This window comes from Pimephales promelas, chromosome 13 (genome assembly GCF_988280905.1).
Source record: "Pimephales promelas chromosome 13, fPimPro1.hap1.1, whole genome shotgun sequence".
Classification (NCBI taxonomy): Eukaryota; Metazoa; Chordata; class Actinopteri; order Cypriniformes; family Leuciscidae; genus Pimephales; species Pimephales promelas.
This window is the reverse complement of record NC_142781.1, coordinates 10964344-10990290: the sequence shown is the minus strand read 5'-3', so window position 1 is coordinate 10990290 and position 25947 is coordinate 10964344. Positions and strand designations below refer to the sequence as shown.

General features: G+C 37.8%; 1 protein-coding gene across 1 annotated transcript in view; it reads left to right on the top strand.

The window, feature by feature from the left end:
• cnksr3 (cnksr family member 3) overlaps nucleotides 1-25947 on the top strand; it is a 39585-nt gene that overhangs the window by 319 nt on the left and 13319 nt on the right. The window contains exons 2-4 of the mRNA XM_039692399.2: nucleotides 13075-13238; nucleotides 23716-23918; nucleotides 24321-24408. Coding sequence (XP_039548333.2) covers nucleotides 13075-13238; nucleotides 23716-23918; nucleotides 24321-24408 — 455 coding nt within the window. The remainder of the gene's footprint in view (nucleotides 1-13074; nucleotides 13239-23715; nucleotides 23919-24320; nucleotides 24409-25947) is intronic.

The window sequence follows — 25947 nt, the reverse complement described above, 5'->3', positions numbered from 1 at the left end:
TGATAAATATTTATGTAATGTTCAGACAATATTTTGAGTCTCTATTTATTAAATCTATCTCCATTGTTGTTTTATTTCAATGAACTCAACATTTTAAGGCAACCAGTGAACTCACTTTTTTTAAGTTAAACAAACAAAATGTCTGTCAGAAACTATGGTTACCATGGTAAATGTTTGTAAGGGCAAAATCTACAGCCCTAACCAAACACAGAAACTCAAATGTTTATTTATTCCTCCCAAAGCATATAATCAAAACTAAACTAATGCCAAACCTTTCATATCTGACAACAGAGATCATATTGATGACCAAGCATAGGTTTGCAGTTTTAAGTAATAGTGTTTAATAGTTCCTAACATTATATAATTACACCATCCTTACATAAACTATCCACTGCAAATATTACAATATCAGTTTTTTGTTTTTTTTTATTAACTAACTGTTGTTAGTTTTGGTGATTAAGCATATCAGTATACGCCTAACTTTCTAATAATAGACCACTTCTTAATTTATCAAAAAAAAAAAAAAGAAAAAGTGATACATTGCTGGAATGGAAATGTCCACTCCCTGTACATTATTCCATTGAAGAGTCGATCATTTATTTGCATAAAGCAAATTACTTCGTGTAGGTTGGACTTCTTGTTGTTGGTCGTTTGAATGGCAATGTTTTTAGCTCTTATTTTAATAGTAAAATATGTTATTATGGGTCATTTTAGACATTATTTCAATTTCCATCTCACTCATTGGTTGTTGTAAGAGTTATATTGGATATGACAGGGTAGAAAATGATGATGAGGTTAAAGCAACAGATGAAGGCCATGTGCCTCTGTTAGACCAAACATATTACCTTGTTTAATTCTGGAAGTCTTGCAATTATTTGTGTGTTGCAACTACATTTCAATACATGCTCTCCATCCTGTTCCAAATGCCTAAAACAACATAAAAACCATAAAAACTAGACAGACTTCAAGTAAAGCGTCCAGGTCCACCACAATGTGAATTCTCTGCTAACCAGAAATGTCTGGTGGTCACTTGATGTGAAAGACTTCTGAGATGGTTTTGGTCCAAGCCATTCTTCTCACACATCTAAATAGAGAGAACTTTTCAGTAGATGCATCTAATTATAAACTGAACCACCTTAAAGGTCCTAAACCTGCTGTTCAGACTCTGGTAAACGTTTGCTAATGCTAATGAAGGACTAGCGTATCTCTCCTGACGCCAGTTGGAGACAATAAAAGCTGCCCCAGACAATGCTGAAGTCAACAGATGTGATATACTCGGGTCTCTAGCATGGCTTAAAGCGAGTGTACTGATCTAGGATCAGCTGCCGTCATTAAACTGACTGGATGAAAACAGACATATCAGTCTGTATCTTTATCAGCGGTGCAGAGTTTTTTCCTTCATTTTTTCCCATAGAGATTGTAAAAAAGTCTTTGTTAAAGCATCATAAGCTACAAACTAAGCCATGAGGTGCATCACAACACTACAAACATTGATTTGAAGCGAAACAGTTTTTGAAAATCGGCTACATATGTACAGGACTATGTACTTAACAGTTTTAGTGAAGGGAAAGAACTACAATCCCATGAAGCACTGCGAACAGATGTTGAGAAACATAAAACAGCTCATTTAGAAATGCTGATTATTTATGTAAAAAAAACAATATACTTTGTTTATTGTAAAATACACAAATATATTTGCAAATATTTAAAGGAGTAGTTCACTTTTAAAAAAAACTTTTGCTGATAAATTACTCACCCCAATGTCATCCAAGATGTTCACGTCTTTCTTTCTTCAGTCGAAAAGAAATTAAGGTTTTTGATGAAAACATTCCAGGATTTTTCTCCATATAATGGACTTCATTGGTTACCAAATGGTTCAAGGTCCAAAAGACAGTTTCAGTGCAGCTTCAAAGGGCTTTAAACAACACCAGACGATGAATAAGGGTCTTATCTAGCAAAACGATCGCTCATTTAAAAAAAAAAAAGTTTTAAGTTTTATAAGCTCAAATGGTCGCCTTGCTCTGTTCTGTGTGACTCTCCTGTTCGAACTCATTCATCAAAATGAATGAATCTTTTTCCGAGTCAATTCGTTCATTTCATTCATTGAATGAACCAAATGACTCATTCAAACTTAAAGTTTTTTTTTCGTTCGGTGAAATAACGAAATGACCCTTTTTCGACCTTTATTCATCGAAACAAATTTTTTTTGTTTCGATGAATAAGTGTCTTATCCTTTCGCTTGATAAGACCCTTATTGATCGTCTGGAATCGTTTAAAGCCCTTTGAACAGTTTGCAGTTTGTACTGAAACTGTCTTTTGGACCTTGAACCGTTTGGTTCCCAATGAAGTCCATTATATGGAGAAAAATCCTGGAATGTTTTCAACAAAAACCTTAATTTCTTTTCGACTGAAGAAAGAAAGACATGGACATCTTGGATGACATGGGGGTGAGTAAATTTTCAGCAAAAGTTTTTTTTTAAAGTGAACTACTCCTTTAAGTATTTGGTGACCGACAGCAGTGCTTCATTGGAGTGGGCGGAGCTAAAGTGTTGCTTTTTTCGACTCTCTGATTGGTTTAATTTTCTGTATGGCATCATGGGTAATGTACGTTTCCACTAGGAATTACACTGTTCAACATGTTTATTGTAAAACTAAGTTGAAATAATGTGGGTTATACAAATTATACCATGGATTAACAGACTTTATACAGTAGGTCTATCTTTTAAAGGTTAATAAGTTATCGTTTAAAAAATTTTTTTTTTTTCTTCAGGATTCTTTGATGAATAGAAAGTGCAAAAGAATTTCAAATATATATAAACACTAGGCCTAGTTAATATATCTGGTTCCCAGTGAGTCAGCAAACGTCCCAGATCCAGGACTCAGGCATGCGGCATTGTGTTTACGTTTGAATCCTGCAGTTACTGATAAAAACTAGCAGCATTGCTAACCGTTACTGACTGTTTACATGCCCTCATGAGGTCTCGCTTACACCCACCGCTCACACACCGGCTCCCAGTCGGCAGGTTTACTGAACCCTGGTATGTATTTTATTAGCCATAAAAATTGTTTGCTTTTGAAGTAATCTGCAGGAAATTAGTGGATAATTAGCCAAACATGACTGCAGTTTCAATGACATTTGGACTTAGCAATACAAATATGTTTGCAAGTCTCCTCGGTTAAATACAAGTGCTGCTTTCACACTGTAACACTTATTGCATATGTATAACCCATATGCCATTCACATGAATCAGCTGGAGAAAAACATTCGGCTGAAATATGCCACATTGCCTGAAGCTGTTGATGTAATGATCTGCTATCGGCGGGAATCGTGCAGGAACACGCTCGCATAGTTCACCAGACTGACATAGGGCCTACTTCACTCAATAGAGAGGACGAGTTTTTCCTTTTAGTGATTAAATCTCCTCTGTACATCCTGGCCACACCTTCCTCACATCATCACGTTAACACAGACTCATCGCTGTGGTGTTGTTCGTTTGGGACTCGTCCATGAATTGTTGTCACACATGAGTGAGTTGCGTGACTGCGGTTGGGCTGTTTGTGTATCAGGCGGAGATGACAGTTTTGTCTTTGTAAGCAATATTGACTCTGACTCATACACATGCAGACACAAACACACTTTAGCTCCGCCCCCACTCCAGTAAAGAGACAGGTGACAGTCCTGGCAGACAAACCCCAAGTCTGTCTGTCTTTCTGTCTCTATCTATTGTTCTGTGTCTGTCTATCTGTCTGTCTGTCTCAATATATTGGTCTGCCTATCTGTCTGTCTCTATTGGTCTGTCTGTCTGTCTATCTGTCTGTCTGTCTCAATATATTGGTCTGCCTATCTGTCTGTCTCTATTGGTCTGTCTGTCTGTCTATCTCTATATATTATATATCTATCTGTCTGTCTGTCTATCTGTCTCTATCTATTGGTATGTCTGCCTGTCTATCTGTCTGTCTGCCTGTCTGTCTGTCTGTCTGTCTGTCTCAATATATTGGTCTGCCTATCTGTCTGTGTCTGTCTCTATTAGTCTGTCTGTCTGTCTCTATATATTGTATATCTTTCAGTCTGTCTGTCTGTCTCTATTGGTCTGTCTGTCTGTCTGTCTCTATATATTGTATATCTATCTGTCTGTCTGTCTTTCTGTCTCTATCTATTGGTATGTCTGCCTGTCTATCTATCTGTCTGTCTCTATCTATTGTTCTGTCTGTCTATCTGTCTCTATATATTGGTCTGCCTATCTGTCTGTCTCTATTGGTCTGTCTGTCTCTATATATTGTATACTGTATATATCAGTCTGTCTGTCTCTATTGGTCTGTCTGCCTGTCTGTCTGTCTGTCTCTATATATTGTATATCTATCTCTCTGTCTGTCTGTTTGTCTGTCCATCTATTTGTCTGTCTCTATCTATTGTTCTGTGTTTGTCTATCTGTCTGTCTGTCTCAATATATTGGTCTGCCTGTCTGTCTGTCTCTATTGGTCTGTCTATCTGTCTGTCTGTCTGTCTCTATCTATTGGTATGTCTGCCTGTCTATCTATCTGTCTGTCAATTCAATTCAATTCAATTCAAATTGCTTTATTGGCATGACTGTACATATTACAATATTGCCAAAGCTTGTAACACATAGTATAGTGAAGACAGTAATAAGTAGTAACAGTGTAACAGATTATAATTTTTATGAACGTTTGATACCACAGTGTTATAACATATATATACACACATTAAGGGTCACTGTGGTGGACATTAGGGAAACACACCGAGGTCACACACACACACACACACATTCACCTACTGTCTCTCAGGCTGTGGCACGCACACACGTATCTGGCAGCCAGTGCTGCGGTCTGTCCCTCTCCTAGTAAGATCTTTATCTGCTCTACTTCAGTCATGGCTGTAAAGTTGTGTATTAGGTTATTAAGTTTATTAAAGTAGAGGTCTCTGATCGAGCTGTATATGTGGCAGTGGAGGAGGAAGTGTCTCTGTCTCGATCTCTCGTCTCCTGTCCTACACTGAACACACACCCTTTGCTCTCGGGGTAGCCAGCTCTTTCTGTGTCTGCCGGTCTCGATGGCTTGACTGTGTTCACTCAGCCTCTATCTATCTATCTATCTATCTATCTATCTATCTATCTATCTATCTATCTATCTATCTATCTATCTATCTATCTATCTATCTATCTATCTATCTATCTATCTATCTGTCTGTCTGTCTGTCTGTCTGTCTGTCTGTCTGTCTGTCTGTCTGTCTGTCTGTCTGTCTGTCTGTCTGTCTGTCTGTCTATCTATCTATCTATCTATCTATCTATCTATCTATCTATCTATCTGTTTGTCTCTATCTATTGGCATGTCTATGAAATTTAAATTCAAATTCAAAAATTGCTTTATTGGCATGACTGTACATCATACAATATTGCCAAAGCTTGGAATACAAAAAATAATTAAAGACATCAAAATAGTGAAATAATATAGCATTATAACATCTAAATGTACAAGTTAGATTAATTGTACAAATTAACACTGTAAAATGAATAAAATAGAACAGAACATTTAAAAAATTCTGTGAAGAAAAACACTGTGTACGAGTGTGTGTGTGTTGGCGCATCACTGATTGGTCGTCGACTCTCTCTTATTGTGACAAGCATCAATGTATCTGGCTGCTAGTGTGATACAATCTCTTTTTTCACCTAATAGATGTTGTAATTGTGTTTTGTTATTTAATTGCATGAAGTTTTGGCAAAGTATTTCAAATTTTGTGCAAAAAGTCCCTCTAATGTCCTCATAGTTGGGGCAGTTGGTGAGGAAGTGTTGCTCAGTCTCCACTTTTCCCTGCTCACAGTATGGGCAGACGCGTCTCTCTTGGCCACCAGTTCTGTCTGTGTCGGCCCGTCTCTACAGTCAGTGTGTGATTGCTCAGTCTGTACCTCGTCATCCTTCTTCTCAGTTTACAGTCTTCTCAGTTTACATGTCTATCTGTCTGTCTGTCTGTCTCTATCTATTGGTATGTCTGTCTGTCTGTCTGTCTGTCTGTTTATATATTGGTCTGTCTGTCTATCTGTCTCTGTCTATTGGTCTGTCAGTCTGTCTGTCTCTATCTATTGGTCTGTCTGTCTGTCTGTCTCTATCTATTGGTCTGTCTGTCTGTCTCTATCTATTGGTCTGTCTGTCTGTCTGTCTCTATCTATTGGTCTGTCTGTCTGTCTGTCTCTATCTATTGGTCTGTCTGTCTATCTGTCTGTCTCTATCTATTGGTCTGTCTGTCTGTCTGTCTCTATCTATTGGTCTGTCTGTCTATCTGTCTGTCTCTATCTATTGGTCTGTCAGTCTGTCTGTCTCTATCTATTGGTCTGTCTGTCTGTCTCTATCTATTGGTCTGTCTGTCTGTCTGTCTGTCTCTATCTATTGGTCTGTCTGTCTGTCTCTATCTACTGGCATGTCCATCTGTCTGTCTGTCTGTCTGTCTGTCTCTACCTTTCCATCTGTCCGTCCCAGTTCATTCCAAGTTCATATATAGCTTATTTAATTCCTTTGGCACATGTAACTGCTGAGAAATGCTTCGGCTTGACTTGCAGCTGCTTACAGCAGGTGATGACTTACTTACATAAGATGACTCATTAGCACGCTGATGTACTCTCACTGATGTGCTCTGCTCTCATAACCTGACTATGCTTTTACACTTCGGTATGGATTAGCACCACATATCATTCATATCTTAATTGGGTTTTAATGGGGCCATGTCCTACACTTCATATTTATTTCCCCCAAAATGTCCTATAGGCAAGGTGTCTTGTATCATAATTTTAGATTTACAAAATTTTAGAGAGTGTAAATTATTTCTGATTTATGTCGCATGTGAAATAAATCCTGTTTTTTTTTTTTATTATTTGACCACTACAAAAAGAGAGTCTCTATTCAACAGGATTATTCAGTCTCAATGAGCTCAAACTGTCTCGAAAGGGAAGCTGTTATGTCACTGCTGGAATTACCCCAGAATACACCGACAGCCGACTATGTGGAAGCTTTGTTGAGTTCTGGAGGTTCTGGATGGAGGAAATTTTCTTTTCCTTCCCTTACTCTCTGCCCCACCCCCCAATACTGCCTTTGTTACAAGTCCCCCATCTCCTCCCGGTGAAGAAGACTGATGTCACGTCACCATTGAAAGGGACACCAAAATGCACCAAATGTTTCTTTCATCCACTCTTGCTTTCCAAGCGCACACTTGTTTTTAGTGGATGAGGAGGGGCGGAGCAAACATTCCCTCGATTGACCCCCCAGGCTGAGGAATGTGTGCCAAACTTCACTTATTCACAGCTCAGACAACTGAGCACGTGTCCACAGTGATGAGCTGACCGTAGTGAAGGCTGGCCAAACAATGGATACGCTAGTAAATGCCAAGCTGAATAGGCTGTTTTGATAGTTTGCTAAAAAGCAGGATCGACTTTTGTCAAAAAAAAAAAAAAACTTGAAGTTAAACAATGATGGCTCTACATCTTTACAACTTATATGTGAAGGCAGTTTTAACTTTACAAGACAGTGAGCCATGAAATAATTCGGTCGATTCTGCCTAGAAACAAATATTTCTGGTCAAATATTTGCATGGTCAAACAAACATGTATAATTATATAGATATAACGTATATAACCCCAGACAGGAAACTGACATTGAATCAACGTGGAAACGACGTCTCTCATGACATTGAAACAACGTTGATTTTGCTCATCGAATTAACGTTGAACCAACGTCAGACGCGGCATTCTTCAAAGCTAAATGAAAATCGAAAATTGGTTTGCTTTCATAACGTTGAAACAACGCGTTGATTTCAAGTTGATTTTCCGTTAGTTTTGAAAGAATGACGCGTCTGACGTTGGTTCAACGTTAATTCGATGAGCAAAACAATGTCAGATCAACGTTGTTTCGATGTCATATTTCCACGTTGATTCAATGTCAGTTTGCTATCTGGGACTATATCTGAACATTTGCTTAGGTTATAGGCTAAGCTATGAGGCTAAACAACTAGCTGTGTGGTAAGTTAGCGCAGTTAGCGATTAGCCTGTTATTGTAATTTAGAGAAAAACAAAGAACGAGTGTTGTTTGCAACCCTTCTGAAAAAGAAGTGCACTTTGAAAACCAAACTAGAACGTTAGCTGGGTTGTGACAGATTACTGCATGATTTTTCTAAAAATCGTCTGCAAAGCTAGGTTTGCGCTTTGCTTTCAGCAACAAGAAAAAAAATCATGTGAATAACAACACTGTGGTTTAACGTCACATACCTTTGAAGGTAAATCTATCTACCCACTGAGAAGTGAGGTTTTTAAACCACATATAAGTATACAACAAGGCCATGCACTTTCTTTGTGTGAGTATTAGCATTACTTAGCTGGAATTAGCATACTAACATGTGTGTTTCTGGACTTTGAGGGAAAAGTGCATTTGGAGTATTGTAATAGTGTTTCTTTTGTGTTTCCTAATACAGATACAGCTTGGATTTTAAACAGAGAGGCATTTGAATGGTTATTCAATGGAAAGTTAAAGTGCAAGATAAAACTGGCTACTTAGTGGTAACTGGAAGTACTAGCGGGAAAATTTCCATTTTTTTAAGTGGTTGCGATTCAACTGAATTCATGCTCTTTTGAAATTAAGATATTTGTGGATCCACTTGACCAGGCAGGAGAGAAGACAGTCTGTGAAGTCCTCAGTGTGACGCATGGTTTGTTTTAGGTGAAAATATTTTGTTTGCATATTTCCCTTCTTACACTTCTTCTAAAGGGCAAAAAATAGACTGACGTATGATTCCTGCAGGCCTCGATATGGAGTGGAAGAGCAACGCTCGGGACCATCTTGGAAGAGTTTCAGTCGCACACGGAGAACAATAAACATTCTTCGGGTTTCCAAAGGCTCAGTAGGATAGCTTTAGAAATACACACTGCTACTGCCTTTTGTACACAAGCTGACTTTCTCAGCGCCCGTCTCTCATGGGAAGCAGGCCAGCTCTGTTAATGAGAGACTCCACCGGGACAGGGTACGGGGAGGGAAACGCAGGCCATGGAGGAGAGAGAGACACTCTACTCTCTCATTTGTAACTGAAACACGAGTGTTTTGGCTCTATGGTGCAGAGCTTTTGAACTTGTTAGTCATTTGGATACAAGAGGGGTCAGTGGATACGATCAGAGAGCTTTGCAGTGTCTGTTTTCCAAAGTCCGGCCGTCACTCGGCGGCCATTTTTGAAACGCCTCTCAGGCTGCTATTTCATTAATGTGCAGATCTAATCTTTTTGAATTGGCTAACATTACATTCTCTAAAGCTGTTCACCAAGCTTGCTAATGCTAAATAAGTTTCTTATGCTAAATAGCGTTTAAAAAGTGTATTTTTCAGCAGCTAGTGCCCATGCGCAGTTTACAAAGTCTCAACTTTCAAATTTGGTCCTTTTTAAAAAAAATATATACCGTTTTGTGGCTTTTTAAATTTTTTTTAAATGTGTCGTGACTCGTAACAGATCGCTGTGGCGCTTTAGTGAACCGATCATTTGTTCCTTCTAGGTAATTTATAACATCAAATAAACATGAATGAACATCAGAAGGAATGTTGTTTCAACTGCGGAAAGACATCAGTACACACCGTTTTTTTTTTTTTCTAGTTCAAATCCACTGATCTTGACTGCTTAAAGCTATGGTATACGATGTTAAAAATCGGTCGAGACGGTAGGAAAGTTTTAAAAAACTCATCCCGCCCCTCCACACACACACCCCTCCCCTCTGTGCTACCTGATCCCTGACGTATGTCACGTTTGAGTTCACGTCAACGCAAGATTAGCAACACATGAAATGTTCTAAACTCCCCACCACCATTATAATACTACTAGTATTGCTAAGGTTTTCATTAATTGTTATTGTAGCACGCAGCGCATCTTGTTCAAATTCCGATCGGCTCAAACAGAAACTTCGAACAAGAAATATAATTACTTTGACCCGTGGTAGGCGATGCTAAACGGCTAACATTCCAATGCCGACCGGCAGCATGAGCAAGTTGTCAAACTGATAAAAAGCCATGTAACAGCCATGGCGGGGGCGGGTGCGGTTGGGTTGGAGACGCAAGCGCCAGGCGGAGTTTCAAGTGGAGCTGGTGATTGGATGAGAGCAGTTGACCAATATAAGCTGTGCGGCCGCAAAGCTTACATTGGTCAACTTTTCTGCGGCTGTACAGCCAATAGAGTGAATGGATTGTTTTTGTTCTTTTTTCTATTCATATTGTTAGGATTGTACTATATAACCATAACCAGCATCTAAACGATTTGCAAATCAGGCATAAATTGGGCTTAAAATCCTGTAGTGTGAACTTAGCATTAGTCGGACAAAATGGCGAATTCGGTGGATGGCGGATTGGTCAGATCGCCTGTTAATCAATCTCGCTGCGAAGGGTGAATTGGCTCTTTTATTTAGATGGCGGGACTTTTTCCACCATATTTTGCGTTGCACTTTCTCCCAATCTTTGTGTATATACAGTCTTTGCTTTTTCCCACCATGCAGCCCGCGTGAAAAACGTCATGCATTAAGTCAAAGTCCAAATTTTTCAAGTTTCCTAACTGCTACAGCATGAGATACTGTGAACATGATTATCTCAGCTAAATATACCCACCACAGGGTAAGTGTTTATATCTGAGGCGTTTTTCTTAACAAGATTAAAAGTTGTTGTCTTGAGGACTTTTATTTTGGTCAGCTTTCAACAGATGGTAACTTGATGGTAACTTCTACTTATTAGTTTGTCCGAAAACGACAGTTCACGTGTCATTATTTCATCATACTCAACCTTATTTAGATTGAAATGACATGCTGTGCAGAAGAGAAGATTGTCAGTGAATAACGGTTTGAAGTCCTTACACTAAGCTATTGTGGCTTCAGAAGACTTTGAAATGAATCATGAGAAGTTATATTGAAAGGGTTATATTCATGACGCTTATGGTGTTTTCTGGTCCTTTTGGATCGTAGTGATCTTTTTTGGGTCAACTATTCTTTTAATGTTTGATATGAAGGCACGCAGAGCATGTGACCATGTAAACAGTCCTCCACCCAAAGACATATGCTGTCATCTACTGTTTTCTTCACATTTCTCTTATGAACCATGAGACCGTCAAAGCTCTAAGATTGGAGGAGAAGGAACTTCTTTCAAAATGATCCTGGTTCTGATTTGGAAATGTATCTGTCAGAAATTTAACCTACCTTTTCACCATTTCACCAGTTTACAGACATCCACACAGTCACAGATGTTCGTGTCAATCACACTGAACGGCACATCCCTGCATCCCTTTAGCCTTGCCAGATTATTTAACCGAATACCCTGAGAATTAAAGATAACAAAAGCTGAAGTTAGTTTGCTCTCACTACATTGGTGGACCATTATTGCTGACTCTTTCTCGTATGTGGCAGCTTTTCTCTGCTGGTTCCATTGACACTGTGTCTCTCTTTTTGAGCTCAGAGAATGCAGCTGTTGTCTCTCAGTAGGGGTATTCAGGAGTCGCTAACTCTGCCCTTTGACCCCTCTTTGCCTCCTTTTCTCACTTTCTCTTTGATTTTAAAAGGGGCGTCTACCCCCCACAAAGAGCCACTTTTTATACTGCGGTCCCGCAAACAGAGGACAGAAGGCTGTTTTGAGCTCACCTCCCCTTCAGACAAGAGTTTCAGCTAAAACTGAGAGGGGGAAAGCTTCAACTGTGTCTTTTCCAGGCTTGGTGTGCAAAGCCTTCCAGTGAAATACAGTTCAAATGAGTCAAATAAGAGTGAAACTTAAACATGTCCTGGTCAGAGATAGAAAGAACGGTAACACTATAAACTAGTTGCTTATTAGCATGCATATTACTATGATATTATTGGCTGTTATTAGTACACATAAAGCACATATTAATGACCATCCTACATCCCTTAATCCTACCCAATACCTAAACTTAACGACCTTACTAACGATTAATAAGCAGTAATTAGAAGTTTATTGAGGCAAAAGTTGTAATTAAGACTATGTTAGTTCATTGTGAGAATTGGACCCTAATCTAAAGTGTGACTTAAAGAATATGTAGAAAATATGCAAAAAAAGCATAAAGACTAAGATGTAATGAAGCTTTAGCTGCAAAAAAAGGTGTAGGATTTATTTTTAAGCAATTTTTCATTCAGATCACTAAAGTCAAAGATAAACAAATGTAAACTGCTATAGCACTTGATTGTATTTTTTTTAACTAAAATTTTGAGCAATGATTCTAATGACTGTAATACAATATACTATATTTACTTGAAATCAGCATATAAAATACACAATGATGAACACTTTACAAGATAAATCTTATTTTTTGCATGACATTATAAAGATGAATTTTATATGTTATTATATAATTTTATATTTTATAGTTATATAAAATTGTATATTATGATATATGTTTTATGTATTATTTAATTATTATTATTTATAATTGTATTTATTTTATTTTATTCTTTTATATAATTTATTATTATTATTTTATTATTAATATAAAATGGAATTTCTTATTCTAATTTGACTTTGAGGTGAAATGTGGCCTTGACTCGGTCTTGACAAGTTTGTGATATTCACCCATTTATGCCAACCCTTATATTTATAATTTTTCTTCTCATTTCAGCTGTACATGAGATCATATGAAGGGGTTAAATTGACATAATTTTCTCTGGGAAATCACTGGCAAAGTTGCCAAGAGACGAGTTTTTCAGCAACATGCTGTGCCATCTGTCAGACACAACTCATGTGCCGATTGTGTGTTTGTGGAAGTAACGCCAGCAGTAACGGCTGCATTTTCTATTGGACATTATAGGACAGTGTGACTTTGCTTTATTCCTTTACGCCTATATCACAATGACAATCTCAGATCAGCAAACTGGCACTTGTACATGAGAAACACTGAGGAGCGGTATCAGACTAGTGCAAATGTCTTATATTGACACAACGTCTCAATGTTTGCACAGACACTTGTGGTGTCAAAACACATGCGGATCCACGCTCACTCCCTGAAAGAGTGTCTTTGTGTTCTGTCTTCCTCATTCTCACTTTCTGTCTGTCCCTCAGGGCTGGACGACAGTCTCCAGCAGTATGTTTCTAACTTCGAGAGAGAGAAGATCAATGGAGAGCAGCTTCTGAAGATTTCTCATCAGGATCTGGAGGAGCTGGCGGTGACACGTGTCGGACATCAGGAGCTGATTCTGGAGGCTGTGGATCTCCTCTGTGCATTGGTCAGTACTGTATCTCCCCAACAGTTTACTCCCGTCCAATCAGATGCAGTTTTCCTGCCACACATCCAATTAGATATCTTAGAGAAATGGTATATAATGATATATATATATTGCTTGACATTCACTTTTTTGCTCACCAGCCACTGTGACTAGTAGTTTTCTAAAGTTACTAGTCTCTCAGCATTTTCATTGGCCACTATTTTGACATAAGGGGCTTTTCATAGTTCTTAGAACTATTGGCGGAAGTTCCCGTTTTTGGCATGTTCGCAAAATAGGTGTTCACTGATATGCTCACACAAAAATCGCTGCAAAAGATGCTTTCCAACATGTGTTTTACCATTCGTTGTAAAACTGTAGACCTAATTTTCCGATCACCGTACATTCTTCCGTTGAGAGCTTGAATAATGGACACTCCAGCCCAGTTGGTGGCGATAATGCACCTTTGCCAATTGCAAGCAAACCACTTGTATAGTGTAGCCTACGATACAGCGACTACATAAGACTACAGAAAGAATACAAACAACCCCATTTCCGATTCTGGTGGCGGAGTAATACCGTGCATCACACAACATGCAATACAAGTCAATGGAGTTGTACAAAAACTACGATAAAACCTGTTGGAAAGCATCTTTTGCAGCGATTTTTGTGTGAGCATATCAGTGAACACCCCAGACCACTCGGTGAGTTTCACATCTTTGTAAACTAAAATGGTAGCACCTATGCTACCATTGTAGAGGTGTGGGGGTGCTACCACAGAATCCGAAAATTCTCAGGACAACAGCATCTGTCTAAAAAACAATCTTAACCATTCTATTTCATCCGAAACAATCTTAAAACAGGTCTTTAATTGTAAAATACTGAACTTGTCCTTTAAAAGCGCTATTTAAATAAAGGTGACTTGACTAAATACTTTTTCATAGAACAAAGAAAGTAGACAGTAGCCTATATCCAATAATAGGGACTTTAAGCAACAGCTGCTGATAGAATGGCGACGGCAGCCGGAAGTAAACGGTTAACTGCCGTAGCTAAAGAGCACAAAATTCACTAAGCAACAGTAAAGAGGACGGCATAGGGGATAATTTAATCATCAGACAAAATACAAAACGAACATGATTTTAAAAAGTAAGAGAAGGGTTGGTTTTGGCACTTAATGATATACAGAAACGATTACAATGCCACATAACCTAAAACATAACATTAACTGTCTTAGGCCGGATTCACATATAGCGCCAAAAAACGCGTAGAAAACGCTGGGCGCGGCGCATTCTCTATTTTGCAAAGCGCCAGGGCGGTTGCGCTTCAGTTGGTTCTTGTCACATGACCTATTGTGTGCGTATGGTGCGCTTGCGGTATTCTGAAAAGTATTCCATGCGGACGCGCATGGAAAAAACGAGCGTGTCGCACCGCGACCGCACCGCTTGCATTATGAGTGCGCATACCGCGCGCCTACATTTGAAATAACGAACTTGAGCGCACAAAAGACGCGATATGTGAACCGGCCCTAAATCTGTCACGTAGTAACGAATACGGCAAATCAGCTGTTCTCCCGTAGTAGACAGTTACAGTAGAACATCGCGAAGTAGCAGTTAATGTCGCGCATGCGCAATAGAATGCCAGAATGCCGTTGCTGTTCCACCAGAGGCTGTTGCTTAAAGTCCCTAATGTATTTGACAGGACTGTTAAACAGATCATAAACTAATCATGGAGAATGTGAGCGCTAGGGCTATCTTCCTCCATAATACTATTCGAATTACATTCCTGTTTTTATTTAATATTCAAATAATATTCAAATATTAAATGCTAAAATTGATCCTATTATTAATATTTACGACATTACACATGCTTATGGATCGCCAATTTCACTATAGCATGTGGTTGTTGTTACACGTTCGGTCCACTAGTGTGGCATCTAATACACATTTTATTCGTGCTGAATATGGTTGAATCGCTTCCGATGGTTTTCGGCTGATATCTCGCAAAAACACCACCAAAAATTCTGAAACTTATATCGTTCTTTTCAATTCGAAGCCCCGTCAAAATATAAGTCCCCCATGAGGTCAAAATAAAAGTCACAATAACAAGTGCGGCTTACATCACTTCAGTTCCGACTGGCGGTGCGAATCCAATTTCGTACGATTCTGACTTTTTCCCTCAGAATTTAGAAATTAAACCAAATTTTCCCCCCAAGAATTTTTCTGACAACTGATCTGCCCACAGATTTCTGAAGTTAAATTCTGAAGTTGCGAGTTTTAAAAAAAGTCTGATTTGTGAGACAGAATCATTGACTCATTAGTCAGATTTTCTTTTGTGTGTGAATAATTAAAAGGATCGTCATTTGTTTGTGAGTTGGACTAAAGTGGTTGAGCTGGTTGTCATTGATGCAAGAGTATTGTAGTGTGCTTTTCCAAGCATTGCCAAAGTGGCCATAGCCAAGCACATTATTTTCTCTAAAGAGCCTAATTACAGTAAGTCACATGCCTCTAAAACGACCGTATTTTACTGTTAATCAGGCCACATAAATCTGTTGACAATAAACAACTGTTTGAACACAAGTAGCTTATAACATTCTGACACAAATGGCCTCATCTAACACTTTCTCGCCAGCGTGAGCTGTGTTATAGGTGGAGACTGCCTTGGACAGGAAAGCAGAGATTTCCCAGGCATTCCGATCAGCTGTTCGCGCTCGCTTCCTTCCCTAAGTTTCCTCTTGACTACCCAACCCTTTCAGACAGTTTTAATGACCATAAAGTCCACCTTAAAAACACATGCTGGACTAGATGAACATTCTGCCTATATTAAACTGTGGATGTGTGTGGATCGTTGTAAGTTGTAGGCAGTGCTGATTCTTATCGTAGAACCCGTGCTATAATAGCTGTCGCTCTGTCCTGACATTGTGCTGGACATGAATAGGGAGGGTCAGTCGGAACAAATAGTGTCCATGTGTCCATTCAGAGGCCTCTCTTTCAGGACAGGACTGACTGACACAGGACTTCATAATAGGAGACTGCACCATGAAGAGACACTGATTAGACACTTTCTATTCTATTTAAAATTTTCTGTGCAATACATTCAAATGGTACTTAAATAAGGAAGCTTATATGTAACACTATCAAGTGGGTCTTAAGGGGAAAGTGCACCCAAAAAGGATTTACACACTCATGAAGTGAGGCACGATTAAAAAAAACGTAGCCTATAAACATCCAATTTCGCCTAAAAGTCTTTAACGTTGACAATTATCAAATTAAGCACCAGACACCTCAGTTTGACTAGAATCTCTTTTAGTTCTCCACAGAGTAAAGAAATGCAGGTCATACATGTTTTTTTTAAATTTATAAGTCCACTTTAGACATTCTACAGACCATAAGTAACTTTGCAACTACATAACTAATTTTACTAACCTGAACCCTAATGTCTGACACTAACAATCACTAATAAGACTGTAGTTGACATGTAGTTGGAAAGTTACTTATAGTTAGTGAAAAACATTTTATGCGTTTTGGCTGTTCGTTTACATGACAACAACATTTAGAATGTACATTTCCAGAAGAAAATGTGAAGTGGTGCTTGCAGTGGCAAAACTCGCGACTCGGTTGCTAGAGTGTGGTGTGGTACATGATTGCATACGAGTCAACGAGATGTATGTACGATGTTCTGGTGCTGAGATATGGCTTATTCATGTTGTTCAGGTGGTTTCTATGGTGTTCTGAGTGGTTGCTAGGGTGTTCTGGGTTGTTGCTAAGGTGTTTTTTAGGAAGTTGCTAGGGTGTTCTGGTAGGTTGCTAGGTGGATGCTCTAGGTGGTTTCTATGGAGTTGCTAGGATATTCTGGGTGGTTGCTTGGGTGTTGCTAGGTAGTTGCTAGGGTGTTATGGTTGGTTGCTATGGTGTTACCAGGTGGTTGGAATTTGTCACAGATAGAGTTCTTAGCATGTTCTAGTTATATGCCTGAAATGCAAATTTTTGAAAAATGGTCACCATTTAAACAACACAAACATGAATCTCTGAAGACGATAACATCATCCACATGTGTATTACGTGTTCAGTCTATAGTGTTTCATCGCCATCTAATGGCCTGGCAGCAGAATACAGCGTTTTTAGTCGTTTTTGCAGATTCGTGTGAATGAGGATCGTTTTGACAATGTCGTCTGTACGCGGGTAAACTTAGCTTGCATCCATTACACTCACCTCCCTAAACCGTACTCCCATCCGGGTCACGGCACCAATATAACCCCTCTGGTTCTACTTGCACCACTCCGAGCGGGATTCGACCTGACGTCTACGACATGGGAGGCGGATGCGCTAACAATGACGCTAAAGACTGCAGTCACTAACGTGCCTCTTGAGATCAGGGGAGTGAGGTTTAAGGGGGTCGCACACCGGGCGCGCAGCGCTGTGTCGCGCAGCGCAATGTCTTCAAAATTTGAACACATTATTCTCTATGTGTGTACACACACTGGTGGCGCCATTCGGTGTCTGTCCGCGCCGCCCAGCTACGGCTCAGGACCGTGTTCAAAACCCTGCCGCGCCACAGAGCGCCATTTGCATAGTTTTATATTAAATTTGCATTTATTTGTCTCAAATCGTCGTTAATGTACATACTGACTTCACCCTGTGCTGCAATATACATTTAAGCCTATTTAACATTCCTAATTTTCCTAATTCCTAACAGCTTGAATAGTCATATTGGGAAAGCATATGTATATCATCGGGGTTCTCCATATATATATTTAAACTCGGGTTGGCTAAACGCTAGCTAAATAAATACTATTGTAACTAACATAGTTGCCAAGACAACGGATAACGTTACAACAAAATAACAGACTTAACAAGGTGATAGACACTTTTACTTGGTTAATAACGTTCAAACATCAGCTATTTTATTCACTTAACATAAAAAAATATATATAATACATCCAGTTTAAACTCACCCATCTTGCAGCTCTTGACTTCTACCAGGAGTTGATTCAAAACTGAGCTTGTGCGAATAGAATGTGCGCGTCCGGTGTGCGACCCCTTTACTCACACAGCTCTTACTAGCTTGCCTCCGTTACGCGTCTCTGGCATGGTAGGCAAGCGCGCTAACAAGGATGCTAAAAACGAAGGAAAAGGAAAAACTTCCCCGTTTTAAGCATATTGTTGTTGTGTAAACGTACCAATGAAATTGTCCAAATGTCCAAAAATTGTCCAAATGTTGTCCCAACTTACCGAATTGAGTTATCTGAACTGAGGAAATTGAGAGCTTAAATACACAAGGAACGATAATCAACAGAACAGGGAACAGGTGTGAACTAATCAGGAACCATGACAACTAATGAATGAGTGGGATCTCAGGCAAAATCACTAGAAACTAAACAGACCAAGACAATGAAATAAAACACGATCATGATGACATTATCGATGGATCATGATTTCATGGTGTTTTTTGGAGTTTATTTTTGGAACCAACCACATGAAGGTGCGCAAATGACGGTGGGTGAACTAATCATGAACCAGTTGAGCTATACATCTCTACATAATTGTACAAAAGGTGCGGTTCTTCGTAAGAATCTGCCTCCAGCAAAGAGTAAAAGGAAGGTTTGTGGTTTGATGTTGTATTTTGGAGTTCTACCTGTCAGACCGGGTTGCTGTTCAGAAAGTTTTACCGTTTTCTGTTTATATGTAAGCGTCACCTGTTCTAAGCAGTATCGAGTGGATAACCACAGAACGTGAAGGCTGTAACAGACATTGCGGTGTTGTCTTTGTGAGAGGTCAGCTTTAGTACTCCTGGGTAGAGTGTTCTGGAAGATATCTCTTGGAGAGCAGGAAACAGACGTGACCCACCCACCTGTCAGAGAGCCCCTCCGCCTAGCTCTCACACACACACACACACACACACACTCATACAGACAAACACACAGTAAGCTAGGAGGAAAATATGTCACGCCATTGTTCCAGTAGTTTCCGCCGAGCGGATTGACTCAGCCGAATCTTAGCCCTCTGTATCTGTTCGGTCTTTGGTTATTTATAAAAATAGCTTTCATAAGCGTTAAGGACGTGCTAAACTCCCCAACTCTCTCTGGCTCGGGTCCACTGCAGGAAAGTACCATGGTTTTTAGGGTACGGTATTATGTTTATTAGGCATGTATTTTCATAGCATCCTTTAAAGAACCACAGAGTCGCATTTAAATGTCATGATGATATAAATGCATTTAATCGGCATCACAGTCATGTTTCCTTTAGGCTAGTAGGCTGCGCATGTGCAGGGACGTTCCAGGATAGAAGCAAAAAACACAAATATATGCAATCCATGGACACCATTTCGTCTATTAATAGAGGAATATGAACAATTCAATGCAAACCAAAGAGAAAAATAATATTTTACAAGCATACAAATATGTTTTTCTCAACAAAACAACTAACAACTAATAACTAGCATCCTGTCATGGTTAACCTGAATATTTGTATTTTTGCAGGGACTTAAATAGGGGAAGGGCAGTTATATTCTCTAAATGACACTTTGTTGGCTGTTCCTCCTCGGATTAAAAAAGAAATAGTTGTGACATTATTACTCGTAATTGGGATTTTCTAATCTTGCAATTTTTTACTATTGCAGTTTAATAATTGTCAATTGTAACTTCATATGTTTCAATTTTGCAACTTTTTATATATTAAAATTTTTATATATGTAACAATTACAACTTTATATGTCAAAACTGCGACTGACAAAATTGCAACATTTTATATATCAGTTTCAATTATATGTTACAATTTCCACTGTCACAATTTTGAATTTTAAAATATGAAAAACTCAACTACATATAACAATTGCGACTTTATGTCAACTGCAAATATATTTCACAAATTTAACTCTATCAATTGCAACTTTATACTGTTACAGCTGCGACTTTGTCACAATTCCGACTTTTTATATATCACAATTTCAATTATATGTTACAATTTCAACAGTCACAATTGCGACATTTTATGTGTAACAATTGCGACTGTCACAATTACGAATTTTAATATATCAAAAGTTCAACTATATGTAACAATTGCGACTATATTTTACAAGTGTGACTGTCAAAATTGCAACATTTTACATATGACAATTTAAATTGTGTAACAATTGCGACTTTCTCACAATTGCTAATTTTAATTTATCAAAAGTTCAACTATATGTAACGATTGCGACTATATGTTACAAGTGTGACTGTCAAAATTGCGACATTTTATATATCACAATTTAAACTGTAACAATTACGATTGTCACAATTAGGAATTTTAATATATCAAAAGTTCAACTATATGCAATGATTTTGACTATATGTTACAAGTGTGACTGTCAAAATTGCGACATTTTATATACTGTGTAACAATTGCAACTTTGTCACAATTACGAATTTTAATATATCAAAATTTCAACTATATGTAACGATTTGCGACTATGTTACAAGTGTGACTGTCAAAATTGCGACATTTAATACATCACAATTTAAACTGTAACAATTGCGACTGTCACAATTAGGAATTTTAATATCAAAATTTCAACTATATGCAACAATTATAATTACAAAATTTCAACTACATATAACAATTGTGACTTTGTCAACTGCAAATTTCAAAATTGTGACCTTTTTATTTCACAGTTTCAACTATATGTAACAATTGCAACTTTATACTGTTACAGCTGTGACTTTGTCTTTTTATATATCATAATTTAAATTATATGTTACATTTTCGACAGTCACAATTGCGACATTTTATGTGTAACAATTGCGACTGTCGCAATTACGATTTTTAAAATTTCAACTATATGTAACGATTTGCGACTATGTTACAAGTGTGACTGTCAAAATTGCGACATTTTATACATCACAATTTAAACTGTAACAATTGCGACTTTGTCACAATTATGAATTTTAATATCAAAATTTTAACTATATGTAACAGTTCAACTATAAATTTCACAACTGCGACTTTGTAACAATTACTTTATATCTCACAATTGCAACTTTTTATATTTCACTAGTTACATTTTCAACTTGACACATCACAATTGTGATTGACTATATTTCTCGAATGCATTTGTTGTTTATTGCGAATTTGTCTCACAATGTAACTTAAAATCTAACAAAGGTGACTTTATTTCTTGCAATGCGACTATATTTCTCTTAATGATAAACACAGCAGATGTTCTGAGACAATCTGCCGTGGGCCAGAATCACGCCTGACATCTGTCTTGATGAGAACACACCTCATGATCTTGGAAAGAAGAGCTCAGTTCGAGAACTCGTTCAACATTAAACACACCCAGGAGACTGTGATCCATCTTTGAGGGATTTGGAGGATGGATTATCCTTTATCATTGCTTTAATAATTCTGACATTATGAACTCATCATAGCTAAAGCTTCATCATAATACAAAAACAACAGGGGGAGATTCCAGAAGAGCACCTGCATCATTCCTGAACTCAGTGCAGGTTAATATGTCGCTTAAACACCTGTGTTCTGTGTTGTTGTCACTGACCAGGCCAAAGTCTCTGCACTTTTTGGCAGACTTCAAGTCCATGCAAACAGTCAGTCGGTCAGCGTCTGGCTCGGTCTGGAGACGGCTTTCAGGAATTCTTTTGAAGTCGAGCAGTGACCGTGTGTTCATGCGTCGGCTCTGACCAGTGCAGTGGAATGTGATGGGGTTTTTTAAGCTGGAAAGGTTGTGAGAATGACCCGTGTGCTGTAGCCATTGTCACATGGGCATTACAAATACCAGATACTTCACATTTCATATCAGTAAAGTCAAAGATAACCAAATGGAAACTGCTTTAGCACTTGATAAGCTTGGCATTTATTAGTGGTACTATTTGCATGGCTATTATTATAGCTATATTACAGCTTATAGTGTGGAATTTGAACAAACCACTAAGTTATAAACTTCAGCTTGACAATGAAATGGTAAAAATAATGACACTGAAGGAAAGTCCCTTGTGCACTTAATTGTATTGAATGTTCACTTTTAGTATTAAACACTGCACTTGCAAATAATATAATATTAATAAAATGAAAGGCCACTTACCTTTAGAGGAGAGAAGTTCACGAGTTACACTTTATTTAATGGTGTTGTTGTTATATGATTAGCAATAATAATTAACAACATGTACCTACCTACTATAGGATAAGGATGAGCTTGGTTTGTGTTTAGTTGCTTGTTATTACGCATAATTTACTGTTATTAATAAGTTCATGCAGTAAGGACAATGTAAAATAAAGTCTTACCACTGTTTCTTATAAAAGTGAATTTTGTAATAATGTTGAATTAAAAAAGTCAAAGTTTCACTTTAAAGTACATGTTAAATCATTGTTTTAATATTATTTTGTCATGCTTTTATGTGTTTTATGTGTAACTAACTAATTTTAACCATGGCGTGTTATTCAATATCATTTTGAAGTTAATTTGTACACTAAACTGCAACTTCATCATTACAAGTGTGTTATTGACATACAAGTTTCAATAAGATGACATTAATATATATTTCAGTGTGTCATTGTTACAGCTACACTGTTTAACTCTTTTAGTTTATTCTTAGCTTAGCTTAAAAACACTTAGTTCTTTCAAAAATATGTGCTCATTAATGTATATTTACTTCATTCAAGTAATAAAGTATTCTCGAGAGTGTATAATATGCCATTGAAAATACATGCGGGTAAGGGGTTTTAAGTTTTAATGTCTGTCGCCATGTTGCCCCTCCATCTTGAAAGTACATTAGCCAAAGAGGGACATACCCGTTAATTCAAACTTCGCCTTTCGCGTTTACGTTTGAGTTAACACTCATGGACGAGGTCGAACTGGAAGCCATGTTAATCTTGGACTACATTGGCCACCGTAGGAGTTAAAACGAAATCGAAATTGAGAGGAACAGAAACTAATATTCACTAGATGGTCATATACCTTTTCACGGGGGTAAAAATCACACAGTGTAGCATTTAAGTTGTTTCAAATCTGTATGAATTTCTTTCTTCTGCTGTACATAGGAAGATATTTTGAAGAACGTCGGTAACCAAAAAAATACAATGGATGTCATCAGGGTCCATCAACTGTCTGGTTACTGACATTCTTCAAAATATCTTCTTTTGTGTTCAGCAGAAGAAAGAAACTGATACAGGTTTGAAACAACTTGAGGGTGAGTAAACGATGACACTTTTCATTTTTAAGTGAACTATGCCTTTAAGTCCTACTTGAGTGTGTCAAAAAACAGTCTTAAGTCGAACTAAATTGCATTTAATATAATTTTAACTATAACACATTTGCTATAGCAACATGCTAAATGCCTGCTGTAGCAACATGCTAAATGCTAAATAGCAACATGCTAAAAACACCCAGTATCCTAGCATTGTGTCAGTAACCTTTAAATGGAAAAGCACTTTCTTTCTTTAGAGTAGAAAAATGTAAAAATCTAGCCTGATGTAAAAAGACTAATGTAAGGACTTTTTTTTCTTCTTTAAAGAACTGTGGTGTGGAGACTGATAACTTGAAGACTCTGACAGGTCAGATGCGTGCAGCGTCCAATAACTTGCACAACTGTGCGTCAGAAAGGAGGAAAAATCCTTCTTATGATGGAGTAAGTCCAAACAAACCACCTAACGTGTTTCTCACCGCTGTGGTGGAGCTGATAGCGGCTGCCAAGGGCATGCTGGCCTGGCTTGACAGGTATGTGAGATTTACACACATACACACACACGTTAAAAGAAATTGTACTCACTTTAGAAAAAGTGCAAATTTAAGTGAAACCACAACCAAAATATATGTTTAGAAAGCATTTTACAACATATTCAGAACAACAGCTAGGTTGCCACCGTATTTTCTTATTAGCTATCAATTGTAGTAACTGCAAAATAACTTCATGGTCATTTTTACTGGCAGCGGTCTCAGCATTTATTGCTTTGGCTTTGTGCTCCAGTCAAAACACCTTCAATCGTTCCTCGTGACGTCACACAGAGTGCCGGCATTCAGACGCACACGTACATATATACCGCACTGCATGTTTGGGCTTGAAACGACACATACCAGAATTCAGCAACATTTGATGACTTCTGTTGTCTTTGTGTGCAGGACCCCCCTCACGGGAATCAGTGATTTCACCTCGACCAAGAACAAGATCATTCAGCTCTGTCTGGAGCTGACCACAACTGTCCAGAAGGTGTGTTAATGACCGTTCATCTCCTAGTCAAAGCTCTGCAGGCTTTCTAATGGTCACACGCCATTTGCCAAGTTTGCATTAAACCAGTCAAAAGCATCCAAAACATTATTAATGTTACAAATTATAATTACTGTATGCGTTTATTTTAGAATTATTTTGTATAATTGAATTATTCGGTCTTAATCGAGTGCAGAATTTATTTATTTATTTTCAAATTCTTTTATTTTTTTAATATTGTGTTAACAGTCAAATTTAATAGGCTACACATTTTTCCAGGGTCATCGTTGTGAAATAAACTACAACCATAAAAAAAAAAAAAAACATTTTATTTCAGCCTTTTCAAAATTTTTCATTTTCAATTTAGTGTTTTTCATTGTTTAAGCAGTAAAACAAAAGACTAAATGAAACAAAACTAATAAATAAAAATGGATAAATGCTATATTGAAAATGAGAAAACACAGCAAAATTGCTAAAACTTTATTTAAAACATTCTTAAAACAGAAAATATATATAAAGAAATGTAATTAAAAATATTAACAAACCTTTAATAGCATGTCATTGATACTAAAATACTGCTTTATAAATTAATTTATGTATATCACATCAGCGTTAGATTTTTTTTTCTGCATCAACCTTTAAATAAAAGTTAAGAAATTCTTGGTATTTTTAAAAGGGTCATGACATGGGGGGGGGGGGGGGGGTTAAAAAAAAAGTAAATAAAAAAATAAAATAAATATATATATATATATATATATATATATGTATTTTTAAGGTGCTGCTCCTTTAAGGCTTGTCAGTAAACGTCCACGGTTATGATTGGCTAAAGTCATTGCATAAGAAACAGTGTCAACGCCCACTATTGTAAGCTAGTAAGTGTTTTAAAAACATTATCCATGTAAAAGCGTCATTTACAGACAAAGCATTATGAAATAATTTAAGATTGTGATGCAGTTGCTGTCCAGTCCAATACAGCTGGATGCTTTAACACAAGTTTAACAAATGCCAGTGGGCGGGGCCTATGGTGCGACGATGCAAAACCATTCGTTAATGTCTTGCTCTGGAGGCGGGAATATGCAAATCTATCTGCCAGTGTGATGTCACAGGTCACCCAATATCAAAACAAGCTATTTTGGAGCTTGATTAAATAAATGCTTTGTTTATAATCAGGGCATTTTAAGCTATAAAACTTGCAGGATGTTTAATGATACAAAGAGTGTCTTAAGGTATGCCTTTATGAGCTCTTTACACACAGATGTGTCCTGAAGCACAGAGAAACATATGGTTTTACTGAGACTGTCTCGGTGGGGATGGGCGGCTCATAACTGTGATCGATGTCTCGGCTCTGTTTTTGCTCTTCATAGTCTCACAGCTCTCAAGCGCTGCGATCCAAACTCTGCAGCAATTATATCCCGTCAAACTTGTCTTTAAACCGTAATTAAACACAGGCGACAGACCCTTCTCCACCTATCCGTCAGCACATTCCAGATTTCGGATCCTTATATTACATTTCTTAAATACTTTCTTTGGTATTTTGATTTC